This window comes from Ranitomeya variabilis, chromosome 3 (assembly GCF_051348905.1).
Source record: "Ranitomeya variabilis isolate aRanVar5 chromosome 3, aRanVar5.hap1, whole genome shotgun sequence".
NCBI lineage: Eukaryota > Metazoa > Chordata > Amphibia > Anura > Dendrobatidae > Ranitomeya > Ranitomeya variabilis.
Genome location: NC_135234.1, coordinates 696383952 through 696408791, shown reverse-complemented (window position 1 = coordinate 696408791; position 24840 = coordinate 696383952). Strand labels below are relative to the sequence as shown.

The 24840-nt window shown below is 46.1% G+C and overlaps 2 protein-coding genes across 6 annotated transcripts in view; one reads left to right on the top strand and one right to left on the bottom strand.

Annotated features, from left to right (window-relative positions):
• Positions 1-13907, bottom strand: part of PROSER1 (proline and serine rich 1) — a 61212-nt gene extending 47305 nt beyond the window's left edge. Inside the window, exons 1-7 of one of the 4 annotated variants that reach the window (XM_077298175.1) lie at positions 13562-13717; positions 11641-11732; positions 9633-9723; positions 8651-8878; positions 4768-4833; positions 3904-3972; positions 1915-2009 (exon numbers count right to left, since the gene is read on the bottom strand). In XM_077298175.1, coding sequence (XP_077154290.1) covers positions 1915-2009; positions 3904-3972; positions 4768-4833; positions 8651-8695 — 275 coding nt within the window. In that variant the 5' untranslated portion in view covers positions 8696-8878; positions 9633-9723; positions 11641-11732; positions 13562-13717. Of the gene's footprint in view, positions 1-1914; positions 2010-3903; positions 3973-4767; positions 4834-8650; positions 8879-9632; positions 9724-11640; positions 11733-13561; positions 13718-13778 lie in introns of those variants that run through there. The other 3 variants (XM_077298174.1, XM_077298173.1, XM_077298176.1) reach the window with 3 other exon arrangements.
• Positions 13876-24840, top strand: part of NHLRC3 (NHL repeat containing 3) — a 54176-nt gene continuing 43211 nt past the window's right edge. The window contains exon 1 of one of the 2 annotated variants that reach the window (XM_077298177.1): positions 13876-14006. The gene's annotated coding sequence lies outside the window, so the exon portion shown is untranslated. Of the gene's footprint in view, positions 14007-14047; positions 14195-24840 lie in introns of those variants that run through there. The other variant, XM_077298178.1, reaches the window with a different exon arrangement.

The following is a 24840-nucleotide window of genomic DNA, read 5'->3' as shown; positions in this document are numbered from 1 at the left end:
AAAGAGAGGGTAAACTGTAAAACGTCCAATTTTTATATGGATAATGATATTAAAAATTAAAAAAACACTTAGCAAAAAAATAAAGAAAAAAACTACAAACATTAAAAATAAAAACCCTTAACCCCTTACTGACATCAGACGTATTAGTATGCTGATGTCAGTATTCCCCGCATTGATGTAGGCTCCGGCGGTGAGCCCGCATCAAAGCCGGGACATGTTAGCTGTTTTGAACAGCAGACATGTGCCCGCAATAGGTGCGGGTGGAATCGTGATCCACCCGCGCCTATTAACTAGTTAAATGCTGCTATCAAACTCTGACAGCGGCATTTAACAAGCGCTTCTGGCCATCGGGACGGAAATGCTCGCATCGGTGACTCCCATCACGTGATCGGGGGTCATTAGTTCGTCGGCATGACAACCCGAGGTCTCCTTGAGACCTCTATGGTTGTTGATGTCGGATTGCTATGAGTGCCACCTTCCAACAGGTGGCGCTATAGAGTAAAGTCCTCTTTTTCTCAGAAGAGGCAATTTGCATATTTAAATTCCCACAGGAGCATTGCACGGCGAATAAGCCTCCTTACCTTGACAAGCCAGAGATGGTATGTCACTCTCCATAAGGAGAAACGTTACCCCTTAGACCCCATAGCAAGCCTGTAATTCTACCACATAGAGGCGATCTGAGCATCGCCTCTATGTAGCTGAGCCGATCAAGTTGTGGCAGCTTCTAGCCTCCCATGGAGGCTATCGAAGCATGCCAAAAGTTAAAGAAAAATGTTTTTAAAAATATTAAACCCCCCCCCCCAAAAAAAAATCACCTCCCTTTCGCCCCATTCAAAATAAAACAAAAATAAAATCAAACCTACGAATATTTGGTATCGCCGAGTTCAGAATCGCCCGATCAATCAATAAAAAAAAAGCATTAACCTGATCGCTAAACGGCGCAGTGAGAAAAAAAATTGAAACGCCAGAATTACATTTTTTTTGGTCGCCGCAACATTGCATTTAAATGTAATAACGGGCGATCAAAAGAACGTATCTGCACCAAAATGGTATAATTAAAAACATCAGCTCAGCATGCAAAAAATAAGCTTTCACCTGACCCCAGATCACGAAAAATGGAGACGCTACAGGTAGTGGAAAATTGCGCAATTTTTTTTCCTTCAGCAAATTTTGGAATTTTTTTCAGCACTTACATAAAAAATAACCTAGTCATGTTAGGTGTCTATGAACTTGTAATGACATGGAGAATCATAATGGCAGGTCAGTTTTAGCATTTAGTGAACCTAGCAAAAAAGCCAAACAAAAAACAAGTGTGGGATTACACTTTTTTTGCAATTTCACCGCACTTGGAATTTTTTAACATTTTCGAGTACATGTCATGGTAAAACCAATGGTGTCGTTCAAAAGTACAACTCGTCCCACAAAAAACAAGCCCTCACATGGCCAAATTGATGGAAAAATAAAAAAGTTATGGCTCTGGAAATAAGAAGAGCAAAAAACGAAAATGCAAAACCGAAAAAAGCTCCAGTCATGAAGGGGTTAAACGACAGGTCATTTTTTTAAATGACACATTCCCTTTAATGTTGTGTGGATTCTTGCACAATAGTAGGAATAACTCTGAAGAAGTGTGTGTGCATAAGATCTGAATGGTGGCAAGTAAGCTACTAGCCAAGTGAGTCAACTAGGAACAGCAGGGGGCGCCACAACTCAGATTTAACAGCAATATCTAGCCACAGGTGTATTGTTTTGTAAATGATTGAAAAGCTGAATTGTTTTGTGTGATCTAACCGTAGCGTGAGGCTTATTCTTAGGACATCCCCTTTAATGTAGAAGCAGGACTGAAAGTGAGATGCAAATACAGAGGCTGCCTGAGCTGTATAAGTCACAATGTAAGGTGCTGACGTAAGTACTCACACCGCCAGCAGCTCCAGGGCGCTCAGTCTGTCCTTACTGAACGTGAAGCAATTCAGTATATTCACGACCTTCACCGCAGGAATGGCGACCATTTTCTACAACAGAGCAGTGTTAGAAATTATATCACCGTCAGGGACAAAAAGCCCCAGGAATAATAATCAGATGGGCTGAATGTTATAAAATAAGAAAGGGGTGCACAATAGTGATGAGCGAGCATGCTTGAATTTGGTGTTATCTGAGCATGCTCGGGTGCTAACCGAGTGACTTCGGAGTGCTCTAATACTATGTTCCAGTCCCCGCGGCTGATAGACAGCCACAACACATGCAGGCATTGTCTGTTTGTTAGGAAATCCCAGCATGTATTGCGGATGTCGGACGGCCACAAAACATTCAGCCGCGGTGAATAAAACTTAGTATTCGAGCACGCTGAAGACACCAGGTTAGTACCCGAGCATGCTCAGATAACACCTGATCCCAGCACGCTCGCTCATCCCTAGTGCACAAGCCTGTGTGTCCCCGGTCTCAGTGACACATGCCGTCTGGACACATGACCACAGCACTGACGTCTTAATCCTCATTCTAACATTTTGTTTTTATGCTAAAGAATGAAGTCTGAAACCAAAAACAGGCAGGTAGATGGCAGCTATGGGGGCATTTTTAGGCACAAATGCCGCCCCATTGGCACCCAGAGATCGCACAGCTCCGATGAGCAACCACTACAGCTCTGCTCCATTTAAGGGAACGTGACCAGCAGTAATACTAGTAGTATCAGGCCTGTCTGGTGACCAATGATGGGGACTTGTCTATCAGTGGATCAGTGCAGGTGCCGAGGATGAGTTATAAAGTTCCAGGGAAACTCTTTATCACTGCACCCTTGTGATATATTCTATGAATACTGGTGAGGATACCAGATTGCTGTCAGTGAATGACAACACTTTTGTTTACATTTGGGGGCAAACCCCCCAGATAATGGTCTGTAGGCACAGATCTCATCATCGGCATATCAGGCCTTGTAACTCGATGAGCATTGCTGAGACGGAATGCAACTGGATCCACTTTGTAGTATTGAAAAGTAAAGAGTTAACCCGGGCTATTTTTTTCCCCAACAATTGGCCTAAAAACTAAGACAGGTAGTTGACATCTACCTGTCAGTTATACCCGGTGCCGACACAGAGCAGTCATTGACAGCGATTCAGCTGTCTTCCGTGCTGCTATTGATGGGGTATAGCCGCCAAAGTCATGCTGATCGACAGCTGGCTCCCTGCAGTTGAGCAGAGGGGAGCCGTCAGTCAATCATCATGACATCGACAGAGATGCCCCATCAACAGAGTAGAGTGGAAGAGAAGCCGATGCTCTGTCAACATGACGTCAGCAAAAGCAGCTAAACCGCTGGCAGGAGCGGTCTGTGACAGCCGGGCACAGCTGGCAGGTAGGTAGCAACTATCTGCCGGTCGTTCTTAGGCCCACAGTAAAATAATCCCGGCTAACCCCTTTAAGTGTGGAGCTTGCAGGGACAATTATGTAGGGAGCTTACAGTCTCTGCAACTCAACAATATTGCTCTCAATTGCTAACAGAAAACGAATATTAAAAAATAATGAAGAATTGAAAAAGTATGTGGGAAAACTGCAGACCTCCTCATTCCTCCTGTGGTCAGACATCTTCTGTAAAGGCTTTTATAGGGGCTTAATTGTCAAAAACATGCGCCTACAAAGAGGCTCTAGAGACAGATTGTCGGGGGTCTAACGGCTGAGAATCTCACAGATCCAAAGTGGGATCAGTGATGAAAGAACCGAGCTGCGGCCATCATCTATTGAGTCAATGGAATTTGTTTCGTTTTTTTCCCCAAAATCTAGTGCAATCACTGGCGGGAGAGGTATCGTCAGACAACTGTTCTACACCGGAACCGCTTCTCGAATGTAACGTGTAGGGTAATAATGTTATTGCTTCCTGATATACATCATCCTACGCATCTGACAGTATGTACTCACATGCTGCATCGCCTTCACTGCCTTCAGCTGAGGAACCGACCAGGAGAAATATCTCAATAATTCCACCACCTACAGGAGAGAGACTTGGTTACACAGCGTCCCGAGGAGCGGCACACAACTCTCCATGCAGACCCTGCTAACAGGAGCTGCACAGCAGCTTTATGGTTAGGGGACAGCTGACTTTTAGGGTCCATATTACAACCCCTTTAGCCCACTGTAAGTCTACTGAACCGATCATTATAGAGTTTTAGGCTATTTTCTAATGGGTAACATTTCTCCTTGTGAAGTGTGACAAGCCTGGCATGTCAGAGCGAGGAGACTTAAAAGCCATGTAGCGCTCCTCTGGGAAATTAAATATGCATATTGTCTCTTCAGAGAGGAAAAGGGCTAGAACTCTAGTGCCACCTATTGGAAGCAGCAATCATAAAAGTCAATATAAACCCTTTAGGAAAGAAGCCAATTTACATAGTGTCTCAGGGTAATGCCCCTCATTCGTGCAAAGTATGAGATCTGATTCGGCTAGGTGACAAGCCTCTGGACTGGGGTGTAAGGGGTAACGTTTCTCCTTGTGGAGAGTGACAAGCCAGGCCTGGCATGTCAGAGTGAGGAGACTTATAAGCTATGCATTCTCCTCTGGGAAATTAAATATGCAAATTGTCTCTTCAGAGGAAAAGGCTATTTTCTAAGAAGAGATCATAGCTACCAAAAAAAAGCATAGTGAAATATACCTCTTCTAGATGTACTATGAAAAGAAACAATCAAGCCCGGGTAGTGGACACTGCGTCCATACAGGGGCGGATGTGAGTGAACAGCGGTGTCCCGTAGTGGAATTTTTTTTAGTCACACGTTCCCGATTTACTGTACCTGCTCACAGGAAAAATATCCATGTACGCTCTCCAAGGCCTTGACTTTATAATCCGTAACCACAGCCTGCGGAAAGGAAAGAGCCAAAGAAACGATCAGGAAGAGACAGGTCAATATATCAGAACACATTACTGGCACTTATGTGTCCACATGGGATCTGCGGTGAAATTTCCAGCACACTTCACTGTTTCTGCTGCAGAATAATTGCCCGTCCACAGATCAGGCCAAGCTCCAGCGCAGATTCCTCTGTATGAGAACTCGCCTATTTCTATCACTCACAGGCAATTTCCGCACTCAAATCCCAAGAACAAAATACACTCCATGATTTAATAGAAACGTCACTGTGCCTGTACATGGTCGCACCACGGCGAAAGGCAGTCACACTACAAGACGGACACAGTAGGACTGCCACTGTACATGTACGCAGGGTAAAAGCCAGAAGACCAAAGCTCATAACCCCTGTCTCACCCCAAATCAGAGAGCAAGACAGAACAGGATCCATCATGGTGACAATCTCCGTCAGCAGTCTAAAACACGCCAGCGAGGAGCGAGTCACTGCTCCTGCCCATCGGTGCTCCCGTGACATGATCGTGGGGAGTCAATGGGTGGTCCTGACAGGCACGGGGTCTGTGCCTGTCATTACTGAGCTCCTGTGAACGCCGGCCTCAGTCCGGCATTCATAAGAGATTGTGATTTCTGCTACACAAAGCACGGCTGATGCACGGCTATGTACAGCACAAGCGATAGGACAATCGCAGCTGCAAGTCCCCTAATGGCACTATTCAACACAGTAAAAAGCTCTAAAAATAAGATTTAAAAAAAGTTCAAATTACCCCATAAAGGAGAAATAAAAAAAACACATTTGGTATCGCTGCGTTCAGTATTGTCCAATCAAAATATAAAATAAATTAAATTTGATAGAAAAGAACCTGAAGACCCACCTCTTCTGACAAGCCTAAAACCTGCAGTGATCCTCAGTCTACTGAACCGCCGCACGACCAGCTCTACCCTCTCCTAGTGTATCCTCACCCACCCCCTGCAGACTGTGAGCCCTCGCGGGTAGGGTCCTCCCTCCTTATGGACCTGTGTGCCTTGTTTTACTCATGTTTATTGTACTTGTCTATATTTGCCCCTTTTGCATGTAAAGCGCCATGGAATAAATGGTGCTATAAAAATGTATAGTAATAATAATAATCATAATAGGTAAAGAGCATAATGGGAAAAAAAATCAAAATGCCAGAATTACTGTTTTGTGGCCCCAGTAACATTGCAAGGTGATGAAAACATCTTATCAATAAAAACATCAGCTCAAAGCACAAAAAAATAAGCCTTCACAAAGCCCCAGATCCCGAAAGACCAAAATGTTATAGGTCTTGGAAAATGGCGAAAAAAGCAACATTACACTTTTTTTTTTTATAATTCATTTTTATTGAAAATATTATAATACAAAATTAGCACAAATGTGCAACACAGGTCAAAGTAACATAAATGCGTAACTGTACAGCCATTGCAGTGTAAAGGTGTCAATCCTGTCCTCCCCAGTGCTCGCCCCCAACCTTCCACTGGTCAACTGTGACTCGCTGACTGGACGGCGTCCCCAGCCTGCCGATCCCTGGTGAACTTCTGTAAGGCGTCATTTAATAAACGTGGTATTACCCGCTTCAGCTATGGCCTCTTTCTTGGGAATAACATCTGTTTTCCATGTTTAGCTAGTAGGAGTCTTGTCGTTAACACAATACGAGCCGTTACCACTCTAGAGCACGGGGGGGAACGCGTGTAGGTTTAAGAGGAGGAACGCCACCTCGGGAGTCGGCTGGACGATCTGTCCCACTGAAAGTGAAATAAGTCCCACAAAGAAGTTATAAGTGGACAATCCCAAAATATATATAAGGACCCCACCTGATTACGGTTTCGCCAGCATAGGTGTGGTGTTGGGAAACATGGAATGGAGCTTCGCGGGAGTAAAATACCAGCGGAGTATCAGCTTCTCGTGTGATTCAAAGTGGGCCGCACAACCAAACATTACACTTTTTGACAAAGCTCTGAATTTTTTTTTCACCGCTTAAATAAAACCTGTGCATGTTCAGTATCTGCGCACTCGTAATGACCTGGAGAATCACACTGCCAGGTCAGTTTTACCTTATAGTGAACATGATAAATAAACAATTGTGAAATTGCACTCTCTTGCATTTTTGGAATTTCAACGCACTTGAAATTTTTTTCCCCGTGTTAAAGAACACTCTATGGTAAAAACCAATGGTGCCATTCAAAAGTACAACTCCTCCCGCAAAAAAAACAAGCCCTCACATGGCAATATTGACGGGAAAAAAAAAAAAAGTTTTGGATCTGGAAAGAAGGAGGAGGAAAAAAACGGAAACAAAAAGCATAAAATCGCAAGGTTCTGACGGGGATAAGCAAACTTATTTAATTTCCCCAGAAGAGACCGGCGACTTGCTTACATTTTGGCCGATTATCAGGATCAGCGCTCTCCTGAGAATGCAGTGTGAATGTTCCCCTATAGGAGCGCGCACAGCCCGCATTTCATGGCCGCAGCAGCTTCGCATTATAGCACCTTCCATTATGGCATCTAGAAGGTTTTATTATGGCATTTTGTAGGATTTTTAAGAAAAAAAAGCAAAAGAATGTGATAAAGGAAGAAGAATTACTTAGCCTTTGACCGATGATGTACATGACCGCTGCAGCCAATGACCGGTCTCAGCGGTGTCATTTTCACGTACGGCGCCAGATCACTGGGACTAGCGATTGACTGCAGCTGTCATGCAAGTGCTGGATGGGAAGATATCATTTGTGGTACAAGCCAGGACCACATTACCTCAGCACTAGGATTTCAAGGCGTAAGTCAGATTTATTTATTTACTGTATATCACCAACTCTCGAAAAATCCTAGAAAAGTTCCCTAAATTGGGACGCAGTGCCTATGACAGACCATTTCTCAATGCACTATTCCTCTGCAAACAACCAACACGGATCCTTTATATGAAGACACAAGTCGAAATTACCCGCACTCAGTAGAATTTATTTTCATCAAGTTAAATATAAAATTTTTCGGACAGAGTCTCTCAGCTTTTCAATACATGTTCCCCCTTTAAAAAATATTTTCAGCTGAGTTGCGCGATGCACCGCTGTCTTCACCAGAGATCAATCTTCGACCTCGTAGAGCTTCTTTCAGGAGGAAACAATCCGCCATCACTCGTCTATACACCAGAATCCGTTCCCGCTCAATGTAGTCATCAGCCGTGGACATGGACGGGCGTCCGGCTCCTTCTTCACGGCGGTCACTAGTGCCACCTTCCTTACTTCTCTGTCCGCTCACACACACTTCTTCCGGACAAGAAACTTTCTCTGTGCACAAAATCTTAAGAGAAATATCGGAACCAGACACACTGACAGACCGCAAAAAAACAAATCCCTGCACGCCGCTCTTTGGTGAAAACCACATGTGAGGCGGCCATTGTTTTTCGCACCCCAGTCACAGATGTAACACATTCAGCCCTGTGCACCAGTGACTGGGGAGACAGAATGGAAAGCACCGGTAAGACAGTGCAGCCACCAAAAGTTTCAATATAACCGGAGTGTGGAAATTTTGGGACTCAGTCTCAAATATCGAATACATATATTTATGAATGATAAAGGAGCCGTCCCCGACCAGAACATATGGCACACTAGAATAACAGCAGGAGCCATGGGAAATCCCCAAAGATGTTAGACCTGAACTAATTCCCACTATCTTCCGCCAGTGGCAGTGGTATGGACGCTGTATGGCGGTGATGTTACATTATGTAGATTGTGTATAAAGGATGTGTGCGCATTGTGCAATGGCTCCGGAGCTGTATGCATAGAGCGCCCTGTAATGTACGTGTACCTTTCTGACTTCATCCAGCACCATCTCAAATGACTTCTTATCCATGGCTGCGCTTCTATCTTTCTTACAGAACCATCCAAAGTGTAAAAAGGTTCAGGGAGTGGTTTTCTCCGTTGGCTCCTGTGCTGCCGGTTGTTACAGAGTCGATCTCACAGCGTTATAAGCATGAAGAGCACATGATCACAGCGGTTTTCTCCCGCAGGACGCACAATGATAAGATGCTGTAATCTGAAAAGAAGATGGAGAAACTGATCAAGTGATGCAATGAATGATGATCCGCACAGAAGGAGCCAATTATAGGCTGTACCTTGGTTATAGCTAACCGAGTTGGTGCTGAGGAGATCCCCCCAGCTCCTATCATAGCCGGTACCTGTTATAGCCAAATTTTATGGTGCTGGGTAGATCCCCCGGCTCCTATCATAGCCTGTACCTTTGTTATAGCTAACTGAGTTGGTGCTGAGTACATCCCCCTGGATCCGATCATAGCCGGTACCTTGGTACTAGCCATCTTTGGTGCTGCTGGGTAGTTCCCCCCAGCTTATATCATAGCCGGTACCTTGGTCCTAGCCATCTTTGGTGTTACTGGGTAGATCCCCCAGCTCCTATCATAGCCGGTACCTTGGTTCTAGCCATCTTTGGTGCTGCTGGGTAGATCCCCCCGGCTCCTATCACAGCCTGTACCTCTGTTATAGCCATCTTTGGTGCTACTGGGTAGATCACCCCGGCTCCTATCATAGCCGGTACCTTGGTTCTAGCCATCTTTGGTGCTGCTGGGTACATCCCCCCCGGCTCCTATCATAGCCGGTACCTCTGTTATAGCCAAATTTGATGGTGCTGAGTAGATCCCCCCCCAGCTCCTATCATAGCCGGTACCTTGGTTCTAGCCATCTTTGGTGCTGCTGGGTAGATCACCCCGGCTCCTATCATAGCCTATACCTTGCTTATAGCTAGACAAGAAGACAAACATGTGAATGTCAATTACCCGTCTTCATCTCTCCCAAGTGATACTGAGAGAACACAACAAAATCCTAAAAGGTGCATGGACGGAACTCATCGTTCTGGTGATAGAGGGGCTGCAATGAATGTAAAAACGCATAGTAAACACCTAAGAGCAAAGCATTCTTTAGAAACGGGTCAAAAAAAATCTTTATATCTTTATTGATATACATTAAAAATTATTTTCAAAAAGATCATGAACAAACATAAAAAACAGGGTAATACAGATACAAAAAAGGTGGGTAATTCAGGATAGAACGTGTATACACTAAGCGAATAATAATAGTGTATGCGGTCAGAAGAAGATGATATAACAAAAGGTAAAACGTAGCAATGAATAGTAGACAATAGGTGATAAAGACCTGAACAAAGCATTTTCAGTGCGAAACGCGCGTCAGGTGTGGTGGGTTCCTGGATCTCTACATTGTAGGTAATGTTCCCCTGACAACTTTGCCTAAATTGGTATATCTGTGGTTTATACACTTTCTCAGAAGGTTCACTATTATCTTCCATTAAATTTAAACGGAAAATTGTAGCATGACTTGGTACACTATTAAGGTTTAGAATATGTCATATATTCACATTATATTAGCTGTTATGATATTTGATTTCTCATACAGTTCATTATAATGTTATTTTATTAACAGGCTGCTTTATTATTTACTACGTATTGTCTACTATTCATTGCTACGTTTTACCTTCTATTACATCATCACCTTCTGACAGCATACACTTATTATTCCGTTCTATCTGGGATTACCCACCTTTTTTGAATCAGTATTACTCTGGTTTTTTACGATATTTTTTTTAAAATAATATATATATATATATATATATATATATATATATATATATATATATATATATATACATATATACACACACACACATTTTTGGCCTTTTCTAAAGAAAGCCTTGCTTTCTTAGGTGTTTATTATGATATGTTTTCTGCCTTTAGTAATGTGGTGATTGAGGATATTGGTGTATTTAAAGATGTATAGTAATAAATGGAGGCATGCTTTATCCACTGCCTGCAGATCGGAGGAGACACAAGAATAAAAGGTGTTGGGAGTTAAGATAAAGAAAAAAATAAAACAGCCACCTGGGAGGGAGGGAGTGTGCAATAAAATAAAGGACATTAACTGCTAATGCATAACGCGGTGTAACGCAGTCCGTTAACACCGCCATTAATCCCTATGTCGGATGCATCGCTAGCGCACGTCCACAATGGGCATGCGCTACTGATGTGCTGTCATTGAGTGACGGACCCCGGGACGCGGGCTGCACCGTTTCCGGGTCCGTCACTGCTAGCGCAGACAGAGCATCCGCTAGCTCTATCTGCACTAGTGAAATTCGGCACTTGCATTAACAGCAGCCCGTTAACGCATGTGTTGAACGGGCTGCTGTTAACGCAATGTGAACCCGGCCTAACCCCCTCCCTCGTACACATTTGGCTCAGCTATTCCAACAGGGAGGGGGGAGTAAAGTAATCCAGAAAAAAATCCAGCTTCCAAAAACTTGCAAATTTATTAAGAATAAAATGCAAAGTCCAGTCCAATAAATTACAAAGCTTTGAGAAAGAACATACCATTGTTCGAAACGCGTTGCTTGCTACTCTCCACTATGTAATTTATTGGACTGGACTTTGCATTTTATTCTTAATAAATTTGCAAGTTTTTGGAAGCTGGATTTTTTTTCTTTTTCCTGGATTACTTTGCTCACGTGATGACTACACGATATCCGTGCTTCCCCACAACACATGCCGACAGGTGAGCTGGTATATATTTTCTCTTTTTTCTGCCAGGGGGGCGTAAATGGCTGACAAACATCTCTGCTGGACGTTCCTATTGTAGCCCGACATCAGGCTTCTGTTTTATCCCTTCCTTCAAGGCCGCCATGCACATCAGATTGTGGGCAGATCTCGCCAGGTTCAGACAATATTCATCTGATGTGTCCGCTGAACCCAGCAATGGACGGGGATGTTAGAAAGTTACCTGTGTTCATCGATGTCAAGATCATTGGTCAACGACTCTGTGTCGATGGCCTCCTAAATGTTAATGGCGGATTTCATGCTTGACACCAGCTCCTGTATAAAAACACATTTCATTCATTAATGAATTGAATATTCGTCTTATTTATCGGGAAACACATTGCCACATATAAACCATTTCTACCTACATACAATCTGATGGGAACTATAAAGAAGGTGAACACAGATAGATCCGCTGGTGAACACTGGAATGCTCCATTTGTAGATTTCACTGGGATCTCTAGACATACAGAGATGACTGATCATACTGCCTACAGTGGATCATTTACGCAAGTATGAAGACTGCACTAATAGGGTTTTCCAGTGTTGAGAAAACTCTTTTCCCTTGATGTAGATTGCTTTCTTTTAAAAAGGGAGTTTTACTCACCCTCCCCAGGTCCAACACCGAATCGCTGCCTCTGCAGTGGTGACGTCATATTGATAGCGCTTCGGCCGATCAGTGAACACAGTGGCTCTGCCAAGTAGACGGCACGAGTCGCTCAGAGTGATTGAACTCGCTGATTGGCTGCAGGGATGTCAGCACTGCAGACAATAGCTGACGATGAGAGCGACAGCAGAGACTCAGTGCTGAACCAGGGGTGGGTGAGTAAAGCCAGTTTGGTGCTTTTTATTTTGCAATAAGAGCTAAGCTGATGACTTCCAGAGCAGAAGTAATACAGTGACCCCATATCTAATGACGGGGGTCCCGGCCTCGACCCCTTCATTCTTGAGCATAAGAGGACTTGGTGGCCAGATGCCACCACTCAGTGCCTTACCTTACAGATATGGGCCATCACTATGTAAAGTGGGATTTATCATAAAATGTGTGGTCAGGGAATCCCATGTAACTGATCCTTTAAGCCAATAACGCCCCAGCGTCATATAAGCTCGGCGCTCGCTCCTAGACTTCAATCCTACATCTCTGTAAACATATGTGACGCTCCTGATCCGACAAATGTCCCGGCTGTTGCAGACCAAAATATTGTATGGTGGGCAAATATCGGTAGAGGACAGAACGAACCCCCGAGAGAACGGCTCCAACGGTCAGTGACATGGATCCTACACTAGTGAGTGCAGCCGTCCATCGCCTTCTCGGCCGAGTACAGCGCTCCGCCAGCACAAACCTGAACCATCTGGGAAATCACTGACAGCAGCAGGGTGACCCTGTAGGAAGGACAGGCACGTGACATTACTAATGACCTGCCGTGCCTCCTGCCACGGACAAGTCATCTGCTACAAAGCGAAGAAAGTTGTTTGTAAACAAGACGTTTGCTACAAAGTTACAATATTCTGTTATTTCTCACAAACAGTGAATAGAAACATTGTTTAGAGGCTGGAGACTCTGGTGGGTGACGTGGCGCTCACACAGGAGCGTGGGCCGGACTATCACAGTCCTGCTCATCTGGCCCCTACCAGCACTCGGTGACGGCACTAGCTCCTGGCCGGTGAGCGCTATATCCCAGCCCTCATTATAATGGCCGGACAGGACCAGCCCCCATGTACGCTGCGGGCAGGACCCTCACTGCTCCGGCGTGCTACTCTGTGAGCGCTGTATACGTCCCCTCATTGTACATCGCTGCGCAATATGTTGGCGCTATAGAAATAACATTATTGTCATGTGACACCAATCTCATGTATGCGCAGTTTTCCCTCCTGGTCGCCGCAGAGGGACCCTGTGCGATCGGTCACTATGGGGGTCTGCGGGCCGGAGACGCACGTTTTGTGAACAAGGAGGTTTCATCCACTGACAGCGAAGAGTTAATAGTCATCTGGTGCCAGGGGTCATAGAAAGTCGCAGAACTCATCATGGTCCAGTAATGGAGGCTTATGTGTAGGGAGCAGCCGATCCCTTTAAGAAGCCCCGTGCACGGAGTGACGCCACTCACCGCCTGTCTCCCGGTCGGGGGCCGGGCATCTCCTGCACACAGATCTATACGGAGTAACACACGGAGGGTCTTCCCGCGAGCGTACAATGGATGAAGCCGCAGGATGCAGCACACCGCTTCCGGGGCACCGCGCACACCGCCGGGGCCCTGACAGGGGGTCTCTGAGGGGGTCCCCCTGCTGCTCCCCAGACTATCGGCCCGCGGAGCATGAACTCACCGCACAGTGTCACCGTCCGTACCGCACACCCTCGGGGACCCCCGCACAGACAGCTCCGGGGTCGCAGAGTGATGACGTATGCGGGCTCTGCGGTCACCTGACCACGAGGGGGCGGGAGCGCTCATTAACACCTGCAGCGCCGGGCAGGTGTGTGAGGTGGTGACTGCAAGACCCTGACTGTATAGGAGGCAGCGGGCGAGTATTGCGAGGAGCGGTGGGGAACTACAGGTACCAGGGAGCCTCTGCCTGACGGGTGTGTGAGAAAAACAGCAAAAGGACTCACAAGACCTAGCAGGGAAAGGGCAGCTGGGCCATCACCAGGTCACCACACTAATGCCCTGCAGCAGCTGCCCTGATAAAGGGGCAATGTACTGGTGAGACCCCCACTGATCCATGGGGGGCTGCACTGGGAGGGGGTGAGTATAGGGCGCCGGTCACACAGGTACGTGTAGTGCACGGTGTCCGGCCTATGGGGTCACTCTCATCTGCGTATACAGTTGGCGCGTACGGCGTGAGAAAGCCTCGGTGTGCGCTGTGACCAGTGTCCGTGAGGCTGTGACCAGTGTCCGTGAGGCTGTGACCAGTGTCCGTGAGGCCGTGCTCATCGGGGGGAGGAAGTAATCGCAGCAGGCTGTGTATGGCCGCGTAAAGCCGCCGAGACTCGTCAGTGGGTGTGAGGAAAAAATCGGGCCGCACACGGACCATGTGTATGTTGTGCGATTTATACCCACACTTCTCAAAGGAAACCCAACATTTCATCAGCTGAGTACAGTAAATTCACAGCCATACTGTACTTGTATTTAGCTAATAAAGAAAACAGTGGCGAAGGGTGCCCTTTATTTTTATTAATCAGCTGAGGGAAAGCAGACATCTGAGAGCTGGTCTTAATAGTCTGGGAAGGGGCCAATATCTATTTAGCTTCCTAGCCTACTAATATCAGCTCACAGCTGTCTACTTAGCCTTTCCTGGTTATTAAAAAGGGAGGACCCAAAAAATGGAGTGGGGCCCCCTTATATTTATCAGCAAAAGCTAAACAGACAGCTGCAGGCTGATATTAATAGGCTGTGATGGGACATAGATATTGGCCCCCTCCCAGACTAATAATGCCATTCCTTTGCCTCCCCAGAAATGGTGCATCCAATAGATGTGTCATTTCTGGCTCTTAGCCTTTGCTCTTTCCTCTTGCCCTGGTGCGCTGGCATGTGGGATATTAGTTTATGGGGTTGATGTCAGCTTTGTATTGTCAACAAAATAAAGTAGCACACTGTAGCGATATAGCGTGCAAACCTGAAGTATATGAAATTTGAATTGCATTACTGCTCTAGAAAATAGGAAAAATTGAGAATACTTTGAGTCAGGGCGGTGGAGTCGGTAAGCCACAGTTGCGACTCCAACTCCGACTCCTTCATAAATGGCCAATTCGTAACAATAACTTTACTGTTGTAAAATATTAACATCGTGTTTATTCAGTTTCTCACCATCATATTAGTAATCAGACCACTTAGAGCAAAAACTATATTTATTAGAATACAATTAGAATATAGCAAATAACTTTTATAAACTTTTCTAAACTCTTGTAAGTAAATATGCAGTTATGTTATGCAGTTAATAAGAAGAAATCTATAAATTTGTCCTCAGAAAAAGTATTGCCTCTGTCAGATCCTCCTTCATGGATGCCCTCAAATCTGATCTAATTATTTTGAGAGCAGAGAACAACCTCTCTACACTAACTTGGGTTGTGGCAAAGCAGTAACCACTCGGGCAACATCTCTGACAATGTCAGGATACAGAGGAATCGCTTGTTGCACTGTTATTTTTGATGAACGGTCAAATTTCTCAATTTCTTTTAGTGCACATGAAAAATTCTGCTGAAATGTACTGGCTGTGTTCTTTGATGGGGATGACTCTTCTATGCGGGAACGCTTTGCACGGTTCTTGTGATCCAAATATTTTTCGAAATTAAATTCTTCATCAGTTGATGAGGGTGAAGATGTGGCAGGACGACCAAATTCTTCTTGTTCCTCCTGACTGTTCTGCAACCCTTTCATCCTTACTGCTATTTCAAACAGAGCTTCTTTTCCTTTAGTTAGCTGTTGATCATCTAGAAGAATCCGATGCATTGGGTCTACACAAACAGCAGCCAAAAGAATGTAATTTTGTAATAGTAGCTCCTCTCTCCGTTTCATTGATGTAGCAATGCCACTTGCAATTAACCCTCCTCTTTGGGACAGGCGAAACATCAGGTTCTTCCACTCCTTTAAGAAAATACCTGAGTTAAGTCCTCTGCTTGTAATTTTTTAGTCACTGTAAATGGGTGCTCTAGCAACTTTTCCAGCTCAGTCACCTGATTCCACTGACTTTCATTTAGCGTCAGTTGAGGGTTAGCCATGTCTACAAGAAAGGTTTTCAGTTCAACCAAGCGCTGAATCATTAAGTAAGTACTGCCCCATCGTGTGGCTTGATCAATAATTGCCCCTTTTCCATCATGTCTCTTCAAAATTGAGTCAACTTTAGGGGTTCTGGCAATAGTAGCCAATTTTCTCACCTTGCCAATCAGTGCAGCAGCATGTCCTTCTTGCAGACTGTCTCTTATAGCCAGCTGTAGCGTATGCACAACACAGCGCATGTGATGAATGAAAGAACGTATTGACACAGTTTCAACAAGATCATCTAAACTATCATGTTGCTGTTCATCTGAAGCAACTTCAGTTTGCTCCTCAGTTACAATACTGTGTTCCTCTATTTCAAACATTTCTGTGTCTGTGGACCCAGAATGTTCTTCTAGCTGCTGGTCACCATTAGGGTTGAGCGAAACGGGTCGTTCATTTTCAAAAGTCGCCGACTTTTGGCTAAGTCGGCGTCTCATGAAACCCGATCCGACCCCTGTGCTTGTCGGCCATGCGGTACGCGACTTTCGCGCCAAAGTCGCGTTTCAATGACGCGAAAAGCGCCATTTCTCAGCCAATGAAGGTGAACGCAGAGTGTGGGCAGCGTGATGACATAGGTCCTGGTCCCCACCATCTTAGAGAAGGGCATTGCAGTGATTGGCTTGCTGTCTGCGGCGTCACAGGGGCTATAAAGGGGCGTTCCCGCCGACCGCCATCTCACTGCTGCTGATCTGAGCTTAGGGAGAGGTTGTTGCCGCTTCGTCAGAAGCAGGGAGAGCGTTAGGCAGGGTCCACTAACCACCAAACCGCTTGTGCTGTAGCGATTTCCACTGTCCAACACCACCTTCGGTGTGCAGGGACAGTGGAAGCTACATTTTTTTTTTTTCTCTCAGCGCTGTAGCTCATTGGGCTGCCCTAGAAGGCTCCGTGATAGCTGTATTGCTGTGTGTACGCCACTGTGGAAACCAACTGCTTTTTTCAAAGCACATATCCTCTTGTTCCTTTCTGCACAGCTATCTTTTTTGTTTGTCCACACTTTTTATTTAATTTGTGCATCAGTCCACTCCTATTGCTACCTGCCATACCTGGCTGAGATTACTGCAGGGAGATAGTAATTGTAGGACAGTCCCTGTTTTTTTTTTTTTTGTGGGAGATTAAGATTTGCATTTCTGCTAGAGTGCCATCCGTGTGTGTGCCATCCCTGTGTGCGCCATCTCTCACTCAGTGGGCCATAGAAAGCCTATTTATTTTTTTGCTTGATTTGGGTTCTAAAATCTAACTGAAAAAAAAAAAACACTACATCCATCAGTGGGAGATTAATACTGTCCTCAGGGCTTGTGTGCCACTCCTGATCCTGACTCCTGTGCGCGCCATCTCTCACTCAGTGGGCCATAGAAAGCCTATTTATTTTTTTGCTTGATTTGGGTTCTAAAATCTACCTGAAAAAAAAAAACACTACATCCATCAGTGGGAGATTAATACTGTCCTCAGGGCTTGTGTGCCACTCCTGATCCTGACTCCTGTGCGCGCCATCTCTCACTCAGTGGGCCATAGAAAGCCTATTTATTTTTTTGCTTGATTTGGGTTCTAAAATCTAACTGAAAAAAAAAAACACTACATCCATCAGTGGGAGATTAATACTGTCCTCAGGGCTTGTGTGCCACTCCTGATCCTGACTCCTGTGAGCGCCATCTCTCACTCAGTGGGCCATAGAAAGCCTATTTATTTTTTTGCTTGATTTGGGTTCTAAAATCTACCTGAAAAAAAAAACACTACATCCATCAGTGGGAGATTAATACTGTCCTCAGGGCTTGTGTGCCACTCCTGATCCTGACTCCTGTGAGCGCCATCTCTCACTCAGTGGGCCATAGAAAGCCTATTTATTTTTTTGCTTGATTTGGGTTCTAAAATCTACCTGAAAAAAAAATCACTACATCCATCAGTGGGAGATTAATACTGTCCTCAGGGCTTGTGTGCCACTCCTGATCCTGACTCCTGTGAGCGCCATCTCTCACTCAGTGGGCCATAGAAAGCCTATTTATTTTTTTGCTTGATTTGGGTTCTAAAATCTAACTGAAAAAAAAAACCACTACATCCATCAGTGGGAGATTAATACTGTCCTCAGGGCTTGTGTGCCACTCCTGATCCTGACTCCTGTGCGCGCCATCTCTCACTCAGTGGGCACTGGGCCATAGAAAGCTTTTTTTTTTTTATTATTATTATTTGGTTTCTAAATTGTCCCTGAAAAAAACAATTTATCTTATTTGGTTTCTAAAGTCTCCCTGAGGGAAAAAAAAAAAAGGTGGGAGATTAATATTGACATTTGTGCTTGAGTGACAGTCCTGCGTGTGTGGCATCTCTGTGATTTTGTGCCACAGAAAACAGAGTGTGTAACATTGTGCCTGATTTTCCTTGTGGTCTCACCAACCTGTTAAGGGATATTGAAATCATACTGAAGTTATAGCTTACCGTGTAAGTTGTTTGACAGCAACAAATAAAGTTACTTTGGTTAAGTTTTTAAAACAATGAGGAAGTCTGGTGCAAGAGGTCGTGGCCGTGGGCGTTCATTGTCAGCTGGTAATGATGGTAGTGGTAGTGGAGCATCAGGTGGTCGTGGGGATAAAAATATTCCACGTAAGTCTGGAGCTGTGGAGCCAGTTTCGTCGTCTGGCTACACAAGGCCTCGAACGCTCTCTTTTCTGGGAGTAGGAAAACCGCTTTTAAAGGCGGAGCAGCAACAGCAAGTTTTGGCTTACATTGCAGACTCAGCCTCTAGCTCTTTTGCCTCCTCTTCTGAAACTGGTAAATGTAAAAGCAGCGCGTCGCTTGTGGATGTCCACGGTCAGGGACAAGTCGCTTCCTTGTCCTCTTCAGCAAAAACTACAACAAGAGAGAAGGATGCAGCAGGCGACACAACGGGTTACTCCATGGAGCTCTTTACACATACCGTCCCTGGCTTACAAAGTGAAACACTTAACAGGCCATGCCCATTACAAGTTGATTCTGACATGGAGTGCACTGATCCACAGCCAGAGTACTATGCTGCTCCTTTGACTCAGACCACCACATTGCCCTCTCAGGGTACTGATCCACAATCAGACCCTGATGAGACTATGTTGCCCCGCCACGAACGCTATACCACCGACCGACACAGTGACACAGACGAAGTTGCACACGAGCTCGAAGAGGAGTTAATAGATGACCCAGTTATTGACCCCGATTGGCAGCCATTGGGGGAACAGGGTGCAGGCGGCAGTAGTTCAGAAGAGGAGGTGGAGGAGGGGCCGCAGCAGGCATCAACATCGCAACAGGTTCCATCTGCCGGGCCCGTATCTGGCCCAAAACGCGTGTCAAAGCCAAAACCTGTTGGAGGACAGCGTGGCCATCCGGTTAAAGCTCAGTCTGCAATACCTGAAAAGGGATCCGAAGCTAGGAAGAGTGCAGTCTGGCATTTTTTTAAACAACATCCAATTGATCAGCGCAAAGTCATCTGTCAAAAATGTTCAACTAGCTTAAGCAGAGGTCAGAATCTGAAATGTCTCAATACTAGTTGCATGCATAGACACTTAACCACCATGCATTTTCAAGCCTGGACTAACTACCAAACGTCCCTTAAGGTTGTAGCACCCTCGGCCAATGAAGCTAGTCAGCAACGCAACATCCCTTCCGTCACTGTAAGGCCACCATTTTCCGCACCACCGGCAGTATCTGTGCAGGTTTCTTTGCCAGCCAAAAGCACTCAGGGTCAGGGAATCACCAGTTTTGTAGGAGGAAATATTGCATCTAGGTCACCGGCGGAAACAATACCATCTCCAACCGTCTCGCAGTCTGCCATGTCCACCGGCACACCCGCAAGTTCCACGATCTCCATCTCTCCAGTTCAGCTCACACTACATGAGACTCTGGTTAGAAAAAGGAAGTACTTATCCTCGCATCCGCATACACAGGGTTTTAACGCCCACATAGCTAGACTAATATCGTTAGAGATGATGCCCTACCGGTTAGTTGAAAGCGAAGCTTTCAAAGCCCTGATGGAGTACGCTGAACCACGATACGAGCTACCCAGTCGACACTTTTTTTCCAGAAAAGCCATCCCGGCCCTGCACCAGCATGTTAAACAGCGCATCGTCCATGCACTCAGGCAATCTGTGAGTACAAAGGTGCACCTGACTACAGATGCATGGACCAGTAGGCATGGCCAGGGACGTTATGTGTCCATCACGGCACACTGGGTGAATGTGGTGGATGCAGGGTCCTCAGGGGACATCAATTTCGGGACAGTTGTGCCTAGCCCACGGTCTAGGAAACAGTTGGCTGTAGGCGTTCGCACCACCTCCTCCTCCTCCTCCTCGTCCTCCTGCAGAAGCTACAGCTCTTCCACAGACCACAGTCGGCCAACCACTCCATCGGCAGATGACACTGTTGCACACCAGTTGTCCCATTATGGGCCAGCTACTGCCAAGCGTCAGCAGGCTGTATTGGCTATGAAGTGTTTGGGCGACAACAGACACACCGCGGAAGTTCTGTCCGAGTTCTTGCAACAAGAAACGCAGTCGTGGCTGGGCACAGTAGATCTTGAGGCAGGCAAGGTAGTGAGTGATAATGGAAGGAATTTCATGGCTGCCATCTCCCTTTCCCAACTGAAACACATTCCTTGCCTGGCTCACACCTTAAACCTGGTGGTGCAGTGCTTATTGAAAACTTATCCTGGGTTCTCCGACCTGCTCCTCAAAGTGCGTGGACTTTGCTCACATATCCGACGTTCGCCTGTACACTCCAGCCGTATGCAGACCTATCAGCGGTCTTTGAACCTTCCCCAGCATCGCCTAATCATAGACGTTGCAACAAGGTGGAACTCAACACTGCACATGCTTCAGAGACTGTGCCAACAGAGGCGGGCTGTTATGTTTTTGTGGGAGGATACACATACACGGGCAGGCAGTAGGATGGCAGACATGGAGTTGTCTGGTGTGCAGTGGTCCAAGATACAAGACATGTGTCAAGTCCTTCAGTGTTTTGAGGAATGCACACGGCTGGTTAGTGCAGACAACGCCGTAATAAGCATGAGCATCCCCCTAATGCGTCTGCTGATGCAAAGTTTGACGCACATAAAGGAGCAGGCGTCTGCACCAGAGGAAGAGGAAAGCCTTGATGACAGTCAGCCATTGTCTGGTCAGGGCAGTGTACAGGACGAGGTAGCAGGCGAAGAGGAGGTGGAGGACGAGGAGGATGATGGGGATGAGTATATTTTTAATGCGGAAGCTTTCCCGGGGGCACTGGAAATTGGTTGCGTGGCAAGGCCGGGTTCTGGTTTTTTGAGGGACACAAGTGACGTAGATTTGCCTGAAACTGCCCCTCAACCAATCACAACCGGAGATTTGACAACTGGAACTTTGGCCCACATGGCGGATTATGCCTTACGTATCCTAAAAAGGGACACACGCATAACGAAAATGATGAACGATGACGATTACTGGTTGGCCTGCCTCCTTGATCCACGCTATAAAGGCAAATTGCAAAATATTATGCCACATGAGAACTTGGAACTAATATTAGCAACCAAACAATCAACTCTTGTTGACCGTTTGCTTCAGGCATTCCCAGCACACAGCGCACGTGATCGTTATCACACGAGCTCCAGGGGGCAGCAGATTAGTAGTGTTAGGGGTGCACACATCAGAAGTGGCGTTGGACAAAGGGGTTTTCTGACCAGGTTGTGGAGTGATTTTGCTATGACCGCAGACAGGACAGGTACTGCTGCATCAATTGAAAGTGACAGGAGACAACATTTGTCCAGTATGGTTACTAACTATTTTTCATCCCTTATCGATGTTCTCCCTCAACCGTCATTCCCATTTGATTACTGGGCCTCAAAATTAGACACCTGGCCAGAATTGGCAGAATATGCATTGCAGGAGCTTGCTTGCCCGGCAGCAAGTGTCCTATCAGAAAGAGTATTCAGTGCTGCAGGTTCAATATTAACCGAAAAAAGGACTCGTCTGGCTACCCAAAATGTTGATGATCTAACATTCATTAAAATGAACCACAACTGGATTTCAAAATCTTTTGCCCCACCTTGCCCGGCCGACACCTAGCTTTCCTATGAAAAGCTGTTGCCTGTGGACTACTGTGAATTACTTTTCTAATGTCTAATTTTCTGCAGCTGATTGTCCGGCATATGACATGTTTACACCTCCCTAAATGGCCAAACTCCCCACACGGGGCCGTGGTATCGCGACTTGGCGCAAGCACCCGTGAGACAGCTGTTTGCCTGAAGAGGTGGGTGTGCTCGCTTTTGGTCGACGGCATTGGTACTGGGTCCCTCATAGTACAATAAAGTGTCTCTGGCGGTGGTGGTGCGCACCCAACGTCAGACACACTGTTGTAACATGAGGGGCCCTGGGCCTGTACCGCCGGCCACAAGAGAGTTCACCCACCCCCAGGTCAAACATTGCTCTACCACTTCCACAGTTATCTCTCACACTTCCACCAATGTTTAGTCTATGCGCTGACATCCTTCCATACCTGCCACTGACAATACCATTGTGTTGACATGTATGATGGTACATAACATAGTCAGGGGCAGTGTCCTCTATTTACCACAGTAAATACTTTGCGCTAAATTAGTAGGTCTGAAACAACGCAGAGGATCCCACCCCTGAACCTAATGATTGCACCCTTTAGTGTCTTTGTTTTAATGCGAGACATTCACATTTATTTGTTGTTTTTTGACTACTAACTGGCAGACACTCATTACAATCGGCCTCCGTTGACCACACCACTGCTGCCCGTGTACCCCTGGAACCTATTTTACAGTGCCTACAGCCAGCCCATTTTATCATGTTAGGCCTTCAAAGCCTGTCTGCGGTCCCTCCTTCCACTAGGCCTCCACTGACCAGACCACTGCTGCCCGTGTACCCCTGGAACCAATTATAAAGTGCCTACAGCCAGCCCATTTTATCATGTTAGGCCTTCAAAGCCTGTCTGCGGTCCCTCCTTCCACTAGGCCTCCACTGACCAGACCACTGCTGCCCGTGTACCACTGGAACCTATTTTACAGTGCCTACAGCCAGCCCATTTTATTATGTTAGGCCTTCGAAGCCTGTCTGCGGTCCCTCCTTCCACTAGGCCTCCACTGACCAGACCACTGCTGCCCGTGTACCCCTGGAACCAATTATAAAGTGCCTACAGCCAGCCCATTTTATCATGTTAGGCCTTCAAAGCCTGTCTGCGGTCCCTCCTTCCACTAGGCCTCCACTGACCAGACCACTGCTGCCCGTGTACCCCTGGAACCAATTATAAAGTGCCTACAGCCAGCCCATTTTATCATGTTAGGCATTCGAAGCCTGTCTGCAGTCCTTCCTTCCACTAGGCCTCCACTGACCAGACCACTGCTGCCCGTGTACCCCTGGAACCAATTATAAAGTGCCTACAGCCAGCCCATTTTATCATGTTAGGCCTTCGAAGCCTGTCTGCGGTCCTTCCTTCCACTAGGCCTCCACTGACCAGACCACTGCTGCCCGTGTACCCCTGGAACCAATTATAAAGTGCCTACAGCCAGCCCATTTTATCATGTTAGGCCTTCAAAGCCTGTCTGCGGTCCCTCCTTCCACTAGGCCTCCACTGACCAGACCATTGCTGCCCGTGTACCCCTGGAACCAATTATCAAGTTTCTAAGCGTGTCCTGAGGAACACTCCGGTATAAAACATTAGAAAATATAAAAATAAGTATTTTGCTTATAATAAAGAAAATACTGGAGAGATATCAAATGCATACATTTTAACATTAAAAACAAAAACACATACAACCAAAAACTGGTACAGTACCAAAATTGGCCACCAGCTACAAAAACTTTCTCCTGCAAGTAGTTAACTGAAAGGTTTTTTTCCATTGAAAACACAGATATGGCATCCACCGAGTGTTGTCCTGTCGCGTCTTCTTTATATTATTGCAAAGAAGCTGCAACTGAATAAAGCTGTGCTTCAACCTTCTGGCTTTCGGCCTATAGTATCAGATATTAAACTGCATTTGGCCTTCAACTTTGGTTACGGCCTACTAACGGTGTCTGCCCCTCCCTGGTGTTGTCCTCAACTGAATACAGCTGAGCTTCAACCTTCTGGCTTTCATTAAGTGTTTTTTAAAAAACAAAATGGTGGTTAGGGCCTACTAACGGTGTCTGCCCCTCCCTGGTGTTGCCCTCAACTGAATACAGCTGAGCTTCAACCTTCTTGCTCTCATTAAGTGCTGTGTTTTTAAAAAATGGTGGTTAGGGCCTACTAACGGTGTCTGCCCCTGCCTGGTGTTGTCCTCCACTGAATACAGCTGAGCTTCAACCTTCTGGCTCTCATTAAGTGTTTTTTAAAAAACAAAATGGTGGTTAGGGCCTACTAACGGTGTCTGCCCCTCCCTGGTGTTGCCCTCAACTGAATAAAGCTGAGCTTCAACCTTCTGGCTCTCATTAAGTGCTGTGTTTTTAAAAATTGGTGGTTAGGGCCTACTAACGGTGTCTGCCCCTCCCTGGTGTTGCCCTCAACTGAATAAAGCTGAGCTTCAACCTTCTGGCTCTCATTAAGTGCTGTGTTTTTAAAAATTGGTGGTTAGGGCCTACTAACGGTGTCTGCCCCTCCCTGGTGTTGCCCTCAACTGAATAAAGCTGTGCTTCAACCTTCTGGCT